General features: G+C 37.9%; 1 protein-coding gene across 1 annotated transcript in view; it reads left to right on the top strand.

Annotated features, from left to right (window-relative positions):
- GTF2F2 (general transcription factor IIF subunit 2) overlaps positions 1 to 12,384 on the top strand; it is a 185,965-nt gene that overhangs the window by 151,364 nt on the left and 22,217 nt on the right. Inside the window, exon 6 of the mRNA XM_049853422.1 lies at positions 1,295 to 1,394. Within this exon, the coding sequence (XP_049709379.1) occupies positions 1,295 to 1,394 (100 nt within the window). The remainder of the gene's footprint in view (positions 1 to 1,294; positions 1,395 to 12,384) is intronic.

Genomic DNA, 12,384 nt, shown 5'->3' with positions numbered 1-12,384 from the left:
TTCTAGACCTGTGTTGTCCAATAGGACTTTCATGATAATGAAAATGTTCTGTATCTGTGCTGTACAATAAGGTAGCCACTAGCCACATGTGGGAGTCCCAGTGGTGCAATGGTTAAGAGCTATGGCAAGCTACAGCTGCTAACCAAAAAAGTCGGCGGTGCAAATCCACCAGTCGCTCCTTGGAAACCCTTTGGGGCAGTTCTGCTCTGTTCTGTAGTGTCTTTAGGAGTCAAAATCAACTTGATGGTACCTTACAATAACCACCCCGTATGACTTCTAGGCCCTGAGTGCCTATATAGTCCCTATTTACCTTTAAAAAAAAATTTTTTTTTTATTTACCTTTATCTGTTAGCAAATGAGTAGAAGTTTTGAATTAATAACTTGATTAACTTTAGACCAAAACCAAAACAAAACTTGATTAATTTTAGACCAAGTAATTTAAAATAATTCATTTTTATATGCAGAATTTTTTTCAGAATCTTAAAACTGATTAGGTTTTTGTTTTGTGTAGTTAAGGTTTGACTGTAAAGTATAAAAATTAGAAATAAGTTGTAGAATTATAATAAGATACCTTTTAGCAAAATAACAGATTGACTCATGAAATAAAGCTTATCACCTGTGAGTAATGAGCTCCTTTAAAAAAGCATCTGTAGGAGACCAAATGATCAAAAATTACTCTAAAGCAAAGGTGAGAAGGTAAGGGGCAAGGAAACTAGAGAACTGAAAATGGTACAACCAGAATGGAATGAGTGAGAATGGTGACAACATTGTGAAAAAAATGTAACCAATATCACTCAATAATCTCTATTAAAAAAACCAAAAACCCATTGTTGTCAAGTCGATTCTGACTCATAGTGACCCTATAGGACAGAGTAGAACTGCCCCATAGGGCTTCCAAGGAGCACCTGGTGGATTTGAACTGCTGACCTTTTGGCTAGCAGCCGTAGCTCGTAACCACTGTGCCACCAGGATTTCCGAATGATCACTATAGAAATTGTTAAATGGGAACCTAATTTGCTGTGTAAACTTTTTACCCTAAACACTTTAAAGAGCATTATTTTAAAAAAGAATTCTAATGAGAGATTTGTATATTTAGCTTATGGGACTACTTTCTACATAATAGACACAAATCTCAGTACTGTTTGCGAAGTATTATATTAAGGTTGATACATCTTCTGAGGTTAATTTTTTATATATTGTGTTCTCTATTGAGTAAGAAAAACTATAAGAATAACTCTTCAGATTTTGCTGTACTAAACAAGTGAGTTTGTTAAGAATGTCTTCTGTTTTTCAGATTGCAAATAGAAGAATCTTCTAAGCCTGTAAGACTATCACAACAGCTGGACAAAGTTGTAACAACCAATTACAAACCTGTCGCTAATCATCAATACAACGTAAGTCCTCTGCATGTCTTTCTTCATTCTATTGTATCTTTATTGTTTCTTGTATTATAGACTCATAGGTTCTGGTAGAACCTGAGCCGTCAAGCACCTGCTATCAGGTGCTGGCCTCCCGCACTGGCCAGCCTTTGCCTGAGCATCTTCAGTGCAAAGGAACACAGGACTTTCCAAACTATTAACTTTATTGTTTTTTTAAAGGCGTGTACTGGAGTGTTAAAGTGACTGGAAACTACCCAAATGCACATGGACAGTTGATTAGATAAGTACAGTGTGGCTTAGTCACATAATGAGGTAACATACAACAACTACACGCAGAAGGATGGGTGAATTTCACACACTGAATGCTGGGCAAAAGAAGCTGGACACAAAAGAATACTTGTATGATTTTATTTATTTATGTCAAGGACAAAACAGGCAAGATAAATCCTTGCTGTGACAATTCAGGATTATGTTCGTTGGGGGTTCAGGATGGTTATAACTGGAAGGAAACAAAGGGTTCAGGCGTGCTGGTGATGTTTCCTGATCCCGGTGCTAATTACATGGATGTAGACAGTGTTCAGTTTGATGGTTCATTGAGCCGTGCATTTAAGGTGAACGTACATTTTTCTGCATGCGTTATATGTCCTGGCAGTCCCCTTTTTGCACAGTTCTCATATATGTGAATTTTAGTTACCACAGTTCAGTTAAATAACACCAGTCCCCCAACAACACAGTTCAGAATTTAGTTACCGTGGTATGTTAACTGTGAGTAATTGCATAAAGTACAGGCTTCGCTGCTAGCTCCTCAGTCCACAGATCACTAAGTAAATAACAGATGCACAATGTAATCAGTGACCAATCCCGACACTTCTTGCAGAGTCTGTCGGTGATTGCCCACTGCACATCTGTTAGTCAGCAAAATGTGTAGTTGTATTGCCTCCTTGTCTCCTGGTGATAAACTCACGTGGCATTTTACAAAAACGTTTACTCAAAAGAGGGAATTGGCCAACAAAGATGAAAGTGCAGCAAAGAAACAAAAAGTGATGTGTTGGAAGTAAAATTAGAGTCGAATGTGAATGATATTGGCATTCTGCCACTCAGGAGACTCTAGATATCTAGCCTTAGGAACGTGTGTTGTTGTTAGTTGCCGGCAAGTCGGTAGGAACTTACTGAAAGCAAACTTACCAGCATAAACATGGAAAGTGTTTGTGATCAAAAGGATACACATACTCCAGAGAAAGAGATGACAGCAGAAATCTTCACAATAAAGGAACTCTCAAAGATATTTCACAACATTGAAAGCAGAAAAGATAAACTGTTGGAAGCTAATCCAGTCTTAGTAGGGAGTCTAACAATTGGCATAGCATAGAAAAAATGTTCACTTTGTATCATACATTTGTTGGAATTGTCACAACAAGCATGTTTTATCTGAATTTACAGTGAGCAGTAAAGTTCTGCTGTTGGGATGAGAAAGGGAGAAAGCTAGGGAAAACTATCAGTACTTAGCCATGTCAATATCCTACCTCAGTTACCTCAGATTTGTCTTCTCTCAATAACAAATGTTTTTTAATGCCTGTATTGTGCCTGAGATACATAACCCTGGTGAACCAAATAGATTTCATTCAATTCTCTGGCCATGCCTTTTCATATCCCCAGTTTGGGGTATAATCTTTCTTTTATTGATAGTAGTGAATACACATTTCTACACTATAACTGTTTTTCTCTACAGTGGTCACTCTTGTTATACTGTCACAGGCCATCATTTCTAAGGCAATAGGCAAGTCTCCGAGGTCCTCAAAAGCTAGTCAAAAATCTGACCTCTGTCTAGTTCATCTTAGTGACATTGACACTCAGCAGATATTGAAGGCAGAGAGATCTCTGTTCTTACATTGTTTTCTTTTTACTACTAAAATAAGTACAGATACATTGTATTCTGAATTTGTTAGAGCATAAAGCTGTAATAGCCTACTGTTTAAAAACTCTAACGTTAAGTGATATTTCAGTCCACGGTACTGAACTTTGTTAAGGTTGTCATAGTATGAATGAGTCATTATGCCATTATAGCAATCACTCACTTTCTTTTGATTAACAGCTTACGTGAAAACAAAGATTGGCTATATATCTATCACATTACACTATTTGAATATCAAGTGATTTTTTTTCATAAGAGTGTATCAGAACAGGTGGGGCCACCTAACGTACGTTTAAAAAGCAAATTCTGTATTATAATACCAAGTATAGAAAGAGTATAAAACGTCTGTTATTTATCAGACAGAATGTTGATTTTTAAAAGGTTGAGAATCATCAGTGTAGTTCAACAGGAATGACTTAGAGATTATGTAATCAAGACTTTGTATAAAAAATATAAACTGAGTATAATGCTGAAATGTTTTCAGACTTTTGCCAGATGGTGCCATGTAAACATGGAGCCCATTATTTCTTCTTAACAATTGAGGTTCATTTAATGCGATTACCAGAATAAAACTCAGAAAAAAAATTTTTGTACCAAAAATGGAAGGAGGGATGGAAAATTGCATATATATATATATATGTAAAAGTGTAAGACTCTATCCCTACATTGCATCAGAAAGAAACAACCTTGCATTTACCCCAGAAACTTTTTTACCCCCCCATGACACATAAATATATATGTGTGTGTATATATATATATTATATACATACATATATATATGTAATCATCTCCAAATTTTTGAACTCCCTCTTTTGCACATGGAGCTATTAAATTCAAGTGTGTCTCTTTAGTTCACACACTGTCTGGGATATAGCACCTACCATGTTTGCCATTCATAAAAGCATGTGTTGTGTTGGCCCATAAAAGATTTACGTGAGTAGCGTTATCTCTTAGAGTGCCCCTTCCTTAAAAGCTCAGCCTTGAAAACTCCTTGTACTAGGATATGACCTACCCTAAGTAGCCTTTCATCTGCCTTGAATCTTCATTAAGTTTCTGAAACTTAAACTGGTTCGTGTAGGTCAAAACTTTCCAAAGCGAGTTTTTTAAGCACTAATTTGGTGAAAGCCTCCTTGAAAAGAGTTTTAGAAAAAAGGATTCTGTGGTAAAATAACTTTCGTAGGTTCTAATTATATTCCACCCTCTTCAAAATTGACAGTGCATTTTAATATGTTAAAAGGTTGGGAACCCTCAGGAATTTCTATAATCCTGCATTTTGCAAACATTTTACCATCGAGTTCCCCTTGCCCCATTCTTTAAGCTGGTGCAAACATTCTGAAATAATGAGCCGTTAAAGTAGGATGTACAAGAGGTGAGGGAGGAATATTGGAACTTAAACTGACGTGTCTGTCTGTCTGTCTATCCTATCTGTCTGTCTGTCTATCCAATCTATCTGGGTTAATATGTAGATAATGAAACATTTGCTGTTTCAACAGTCTCCACATGGACAGTTCAGTGACATTATGTTCATCATGTTGTTCACCTGTCACCATTAACCATTCTCAAATTTTTCCATCATCGTTAGCTTTCAGATACTTATGTTGATGTATCTGTAAATTTGGGAATTTATAGATTATAATAACTTTTTAGCTAAACTCAATCTCAAAAAATGAACTTAAATGTCTTAAAAATATTCTTGCAAAAATGTAGATTAAAGATAATACTAATAAAGCAAACATACGTGAACAAGAAAGTGGAAAAACTGGCACTTCTGCTGCTGCTAAAATGATCTTTTTGTCATTCACTTTATGAGGTGGAAACAGTGATGATGTAAGCAGATCTGACAAGAACTTGGCCAGTTGAAAATGAAATTATCAATATCTTTTAAATATGGCTTTCATATCGGCTCTTTCCTCAGTTAGTATCTGCCAGGGAAACAGAAACAACTGTAGCTCTTTCAAACAGAAAGAGATTTAACATAGGGAATTTATTACAAATTAGTTACAAATACAAAGGAAAGGCTAGAGTTGCAAAAGGTAGAAAGGGGTTACCCAAAGATCATAAACCTACTGTAGCCAAAAGTGCTCCTGCAAGCAGGAAAAAAAAAAAAAAAAAAAAACTCCCTTCCTCCCACCTCCATTCTCCCTTTGGCAGAATCCAGCTAGAAACCAGCTGGCAAGGGAATCTTGGAAATGTAGCTTGCACCCCCTAGCCATTACTACCTCCAAGACATGGAGCTGGTGTCCTGCTAGGGATATAACAGACACAGAGATCCTTGACCTTTGTGTGTTGTGCCTTAAACTGTTCCAGCTATTGTTAGTGTGATGCTGTCACGATTTGCAGTACATTTAAAAACTAAGAGATCCAGAACATGAGGACAGATCACTGTATTTTAAGAGCAAGAAGTGTTTTATAATTTTGACAAATTAAAACTTACTCTTAAAATAATTTATTTTTATTTCATCTCTTAATTTTTGGTTTTGTGTGTTTTATAATACCCACATTATTAGTACAGTAGTATATTTTTATGATTTACAAATATACATGTAGCTTATGCTCCAGTTTTGTTATGAGAAAGGTGTATAATCAAAGTTTAGAGTCAGCTGATGTGGATGAGCCCTTCCAGCTCCCTCACCTCTGACTGCAAGCAAGGATGCCTCTGTATGTGTGTTCTGGTTGACTTTTATGTACATCCTCATGTAGGCTGTGTAAATTTTACAGCCTTCTTATGTGTACAGTCTCTTGTGACCTTTCTCATAAGGAATTCCTTTTCTCGTAAGGAATTGTGTCCTCCACTGTCTAGATAGTAGTTCTCAACCCTAGCTGTACACTAGAGTCACTTGAGGAGCTTTTAAGAGAACCATACCTCCAGAGATTATGGTTTAATTGATGTAATGTAGAGGCCAGCTATCTTAATTTTATTTAAGGTCCTTGGATGTTCTAGCACAGACATAGTTCCAAATTGATAGGAGCTTTTTAGTTCTGTACACCGTCTTCTGTTACAGGGGAGAAATTGCACCTTGGAGGAGACCAAGAAGCCTCTTTCCACCAAAACCTAGGGGTTTTAAACTAAAACATGATGTCTTTGTTCTCATTTTCTCCCGAGTTTAAAAAAAGGTGTCTACCACCACCACCACCCACCCCCCGCAAACTTCTTTTCCTGGCAAGAGCTCTTAAAAACCTAGAAGAGCTGAACTAGAAAATTAGTTGTGAGAGGGAAGAAAATAATTTTTAATTACATATATAAATTCTGGATTTTGCTGACTAAAACAGATGCCTTTGTGGCTATATCATACAGACTTTTCAGCCACATTTGCCCATTGTCGTTTATAGAAGAAACATACTACATGCTTTGTCCATTTTAATTTGCACACCAATTACTGACCAACTGTAAAAAATTAATTTTCTCCCAAGAGACAGTGACACACTAGGCAGAAATAGAAACACCGGAGGGGGTGGTGATACTTCCTAAGGTTTTAAAATGCAAAACCATGATGAATAGGCTGTCTCGCTCACTTCAAAAGTTAAAATAAAAACCTTCACAAAGACTGGCTTCACAAAGCAATCAAAGCATTTCTGCAAACAAAAATCTAGAAATTTACAGACATCTGTATTATAATATTTTAATTGGTGGTGGGTGGCATTTATAATTTTAGTCAGTGATTAGGGTTTCAGTAATGACAGCGGAACATCTCTTTATCACATCCACAATGGCTTTTCAACATTTGGTTCCATTTCAATCTTGAATAATTTATTTTCTGTTGTGAAAGTAAAATTAATTGTATATGATGGGTTTTCGAATTGTATAAATTTGTAACTGGGGACTAAATTTGAAGTGCTTACTGAATTGACATTTCTCTGCATTCAGTTATGCAGTGATCTGTGGTCATTGGGGACAGGTATAAGATGGATAATTAAAACTCACATTGTATTAAAGCTGTTTCTACTCTAATACCCACCTTCCCTGATATTTTATAGTCACTCTAATAAGTTAAGAGATCTGACTGCTTTGAGTGTCATTTTCTTGCAATACTTGTGTGCCAATGAAAAACAAGCTGCCCAAAGGGAAAAAAGCTAAAAAGAGAAGAAATAAAATTATCTCAAAACCACACTCTTAAATAGACTAGTTTATATCATCCGTGTTTTAGTTCTAGAATTTATTTTATTTGTAGTACAAAGCTGTGAGTACAATATTAAGATTACCATTTCTATACTGTTGTCTTAGGCTGGGTTCTCGTGAGAGGCAAAACCAGTGAACCATATATAGAGACAGAGCCAGAGCAATTTATCTCAAGGAAATAGCTCGCACAGTTATAGGGACTGGCCAGTCCCAAGTCTGTAGTCAGGTGTTAGCCTGAAGGCTTCTCCTGACTCATGTAACTGTAGGGGCTGACAAACCCAATATCAACAGGTCAGGTGGCAGGCTGCTGGCTCATGGGCTGTGCGGAGGCTGATGAATCCAAGATCTGTAGGCCTCTGGCTCAAGTCCCAAGAACTGGATCAGATGATGACGAGCCAGATGCAGGATCCAGAGCGAACAAAAGCCAGCGAGCTTGGACAGAACATCCATATATATTGGATGCAGGCCACACCCCCAAGGAAACTTTCCTTACAGCTGATTGGCTGATGATTTTTTTTTATCAGATCACATCCTGAAGGTTATTACATTATATCACAAAGTGCAGGATAACCACATCATTACATAAATGCCAAACTGTATCATTACATAACTGCCAAACCACTGAGAATCGTGGCCCAGCCAAGTTAACACATACACAACCTTAAATATCACAACTATTTAGTTTAAGAAAAGTTACCTCAAGGATTTTAGTTTTGTCCTAACTTTAAGGTTAAGTATTAATAACTAAATGAACGTGGAAGTCATTTAAATTCCTTTTTATAGTTCGCATACATTGGGACTACCCTGATACTACAGAGCAGAATTTGGTTCATGAGCCTGTCTTGGACCTTATCAAAAAAGATTTAATTAATTCTGCATTACAGAAATTTTGTTTTCAAGCAATCTTTCCTATCAGTTAATTCCATAGTAGGCCCTGAGGACATTAAAGAGATGGCATGCTTTACTTTTTCTTTTTACATAAATGTAGCTTTAAATTTCTAGCACTTACAGTTGCCTGAGGAATAGTTTTCCATTTTTGTCATTGCAGTTATTATTTTATATATCTGGGTTTTCAGATTACAGTTTTTTTGGTGCTTGTATTTTGTTTTTCATAATATTTAATTATATTATTTACAGTAACATGTAAATGCCATATGTACTTGGCAACAAAAGCAACTTTTTTCTTGTTGCAATTTTTTAATTGTGTTTTAGATGAAAGTTTATAGTGCAAGTAGTTTCTTATTCAAAAATTTATACACAAATTGTTTTGTGACATTGTTTGTAGTCCCTGCAGTGTGTCAGCACTCTCCCTCTTCCCCTTTACACTCTGGGTTACCTGTGTCCATTTGCCCACGTCTCCTGTCCCTTCGTGCATTCTCGTCTTTGCTTTTGGGCAGGTGTTGCCGATTTGGTCTCATACACTTGGTAGAACTAAGAAACACGTTTCTTACGTGTTTTATTGTTTGTCTTATACTCCTGTCTAATCTTTGGCTGAAAGGTGGACTTCCGTAGTAGCTTTGGTTCTGAGTTCGCAGGGTGTCCACAAACCATAGGGTTTCTCCAGTTTCTGTGAGACCAGTAAGCCTGGCCTTTTTTTGTTGTTGTTGTCAATTTTAATTTTGTCCTACATTTTTGTCCCGCTCTGTCCGGAACCCTTTCTTGTGATCCCTGTCAGAGCAGTCGGTAGTGGTAGCCAGACACCATCTAGTTCTTGCGGGCTCAGACTGGTGGAAGCTGTAGTTCACGTGGTCCATTAGTCCTTTGTCCTTGTGTATCTGGTTTTCTTCATTCTCCTTTGCTCCGAATACATTACTCCCAATGTGATGGGACCAATAGATGGCTCCTTGCAAGTTTTTAAGACCCCAGGCACCACTCTCCAAAGTAGGATGTGGAAAATTTTCTTTAAGAACTATGTTGTGCCAGTTGACCTAGATGTCCTCTGCGTCCCTGGTCCCCAGCCCTCGGCCCCAGTAACTCAGTCTCTCAGGGTGTTTGGATGTGTCTAGGAAGCTTTTATGACTTTGCCTTGGTAAAGTTATGCTGACTTCCCAGTATTGTGTGTGGTCTTTCCCTTCATCAAAGTTAATACTTGCCTGCCATCTAGTTCGTGATTTCCCCTTCCCACCTCTCCCTTCCCTGATAACCATCAAAGATTGTTTTTTTCTATGTGTAAACATTTTCTTGGGTTTTTATAATAGTGATCTCATAGAATATTTATCCCTTTGTGATTGACTTATTTCTCTCAGCATAATGTCCTCCAGATTCTTTCATGTTCTGAGATGTTTTGCAGATTTATCATTGTTCTGTATCATTACATAGTATCCCATTGTGTGTATGTACCATAATTCGTTTATTCATTCATTTGTTGATGGGTACTTAGGTTGTTTCCATCTTTTTGTTATTGTGAATAATGCTTAATGAACATGGGTTCATATGTGTCTATTCATGTGACAGCTCTTATTTAGGATATATTCCTAGGAGTGGGATTGCTGAATCGTATGGTATTTCTATTTCTAGCTTTTTAAGCAGGCGCCATATCATTTTCCAAGTGGTTCGGATTACACTTTTAACAATTTTTATTCACTAGTAAAAAGTAAAGTTAGACTGCATTGCCTTCCAGGAATTGAGCCATAGAGAGCCATGATTAACACATTTCTACTCTTTTTCCCCACTATTTAAAGTAGGCAAGCACCAACAATAGATTTCAACAATAGTAGAAGGTTCCTGCTTCTTTGCATTGTCTTTTTTGAAGACCAGTAGCTTTTAGCTAGATGAAATCTCACCTCTCACTCAAGCCTGTGGAAGGGAGTAGCTCCCCCCAGCCCTCCTCAGTCTCATCCTTTCTGTATTTAATACATCCCAAGTTAAATTTCTGATATCCCACACTTGACCAGAGTTAAAAGGATTGTAATTCCTCCATACTCTGGGTTCAGACTTTTTTCCGATTTTTCAGCAGCCCTCCTATCTAGACTGCCCATCATAGTCCAAGGAGATTGCAGGATGCAAATTAAGAACAATTGTATATATGGAAAACAAGATATATTTTAGTTATTAGTCAGCAAAATAAGCCTTAATATATTGCTTATTCCCTTCAGGAATTCTTTGATACCATTCCACTTTTTAATCCAAAGACCTTCAGCAACAACTATTGTTGAAGTCTGTCTTTGGGAGAAGGAACTAGGTTTGGCATTTTGACTCCGGTTTCTGAAAATAACCTGAGCAATCAAGAGACCTTTGTTTTCCAAAACAGCCAAGCAAGTAGGTGTACACAGGCCCCACACCTGGCAAACTAACTTATGGAAGGCAGAGAGCCAAATGCAGTCTGCATTCTCATTGATTGGATGGACCTTAACTATGCATGAAGGCCCCGGTAGATCCTATTCATTGAGGTGCCTATTCATTGAGGTCCCAATGGCTAGGAAACCTGGATTCTTGGATTGCCGTCTTTGGGGCTTCCTGGATTGGTGAGAACATCCATGCACAGGAGAGGGAGCAATACGTCCCTGGGGACAGTGGCGGCCTTGTGGCAGAAACTCTGCCAGACTTTGCTGAGTGCATCTCTATGCTTGTCTCCTTCCTGATTTTAATAAATGGATAACTGTAAGTGTACGTAATAGTTTCCATGAGTTCTGTGAGTCTTTCTAGTGAGTTATCGAACCCATCGGGGACGGTGAGAACCAGCAGAGAGACTGCCATTTACCCATTTGGCAGGAGCTAGAAGGACAGAGTCTTAACTTGTGGGGACCCAACTCTGAGTGGTTGGGGTCAGAGAGAGAAAGAGCCATGTGGGTGGCAGCTGTCAGAATGATGAAGTGGGAAAGGGATGGGATGAGTTAATTTCACATTTTGGAAATTAGCTTTATGTTGGCTGTTATTCATATACTGTCATCCAGTAAGTTCTATCTTTTATTCCAAGAGAAAGAAAATTATTTCTTGGATGGCCCCAAGTGCACACCCTTTTGGTCTTAGCTATCTCTGCAGCCTCCTTTCTCACTGCATTGGGACAGAATCTATACTTCTGCCTTATTCTTTAAGTGTATTTTTTGTGTGTGTTTTCCCATCTTTCTTACATTGGGAAGACTTGGGTTTCCTCTTTGGTCATAGGCTTCCCTAGCCTCTCCCTTCTCCACTATTGCTTCTAGCTCTTTTAGTCATCCTTTTCTTCATCCTCTGTGTCTGCCCATAGTTCTCTTTCATGCTGTTCCTGCCCAGAAGGTCTTGAGACTGGCTGGATTTCCTTCCTCCCAAAGAATGCCAGTCTGTACAACTACGTGGTGGCGTTTTTTTTAGCATCATGATCTGGTCTTAGATAGCTCAGTGGTCTACTGTTGCTACATTTAAATGTTCAAAGCCCTCTATATACACTTCAGTGCATGTGCCCTAAGAAAGGAATACCTTTTGAAAGAGGAGATTGTTTTATTTGCCCCACATCTTAGTACAGTGTCTAACACGTGGTCAGTGCTTAACCTGCTGTGCTTAACCTGCTGAAGAGGCGAATGAATTTTTAGTTTTACTTCCAAGGTGTACATGTCAAAAAAGTGGTGTTAAGTTAGTCCTTTTGCCTTGTCTACCACTTAGTTTTATTTTATCACTCAGTGTTGTCCAAGTTACCTTTTACTAATAATTTGAAAGTGTCTATTATGTATTAGGAGCAGCCCTGGTGGCACAATGGCTAATGCTTGACTGCTGACCAAAAGGTCGGTAGTTCCAACCCACCAGCAGCTCCACGGGAGAAAAGACCTGCCAGTCTGCTCCTGTGAAGATTTACAGCCTTGGAAACCCTGTGGAACAGCTCTGTTCTGTCATATAGGGTAGCTGTGAGTCGGAATCGACTCGACAGCACACAACAACAGTATTATGTATTAGTTGTTATTTTTAGTTTTAACCTTATAGAAATTAAGTTTTATCTGTTTTATAACAAAACTCATTGTTAAAATATAAAGAATAAGCTCAACTATATGAGGTTGGAAACCCTG

Source organism: Elephas maximus, chromosome 14, assembly GCF_024166365.1.
Source record: "Elephas maximus indicus isolate mEleMax1 chromosome 14, mEleMax1 primary haplotype, whole genome shotgun sequence".
Taxonomy (NCBI): domain Eukaryota; kingdom Metazoa; phylum Chordata; class Mammalia; order Proboscidea; family Elephantidae; genus Elephas; species Elephas maximus.
This window is presented reverse-complemented; position numbering and strand designations above follow the sequence as displayed.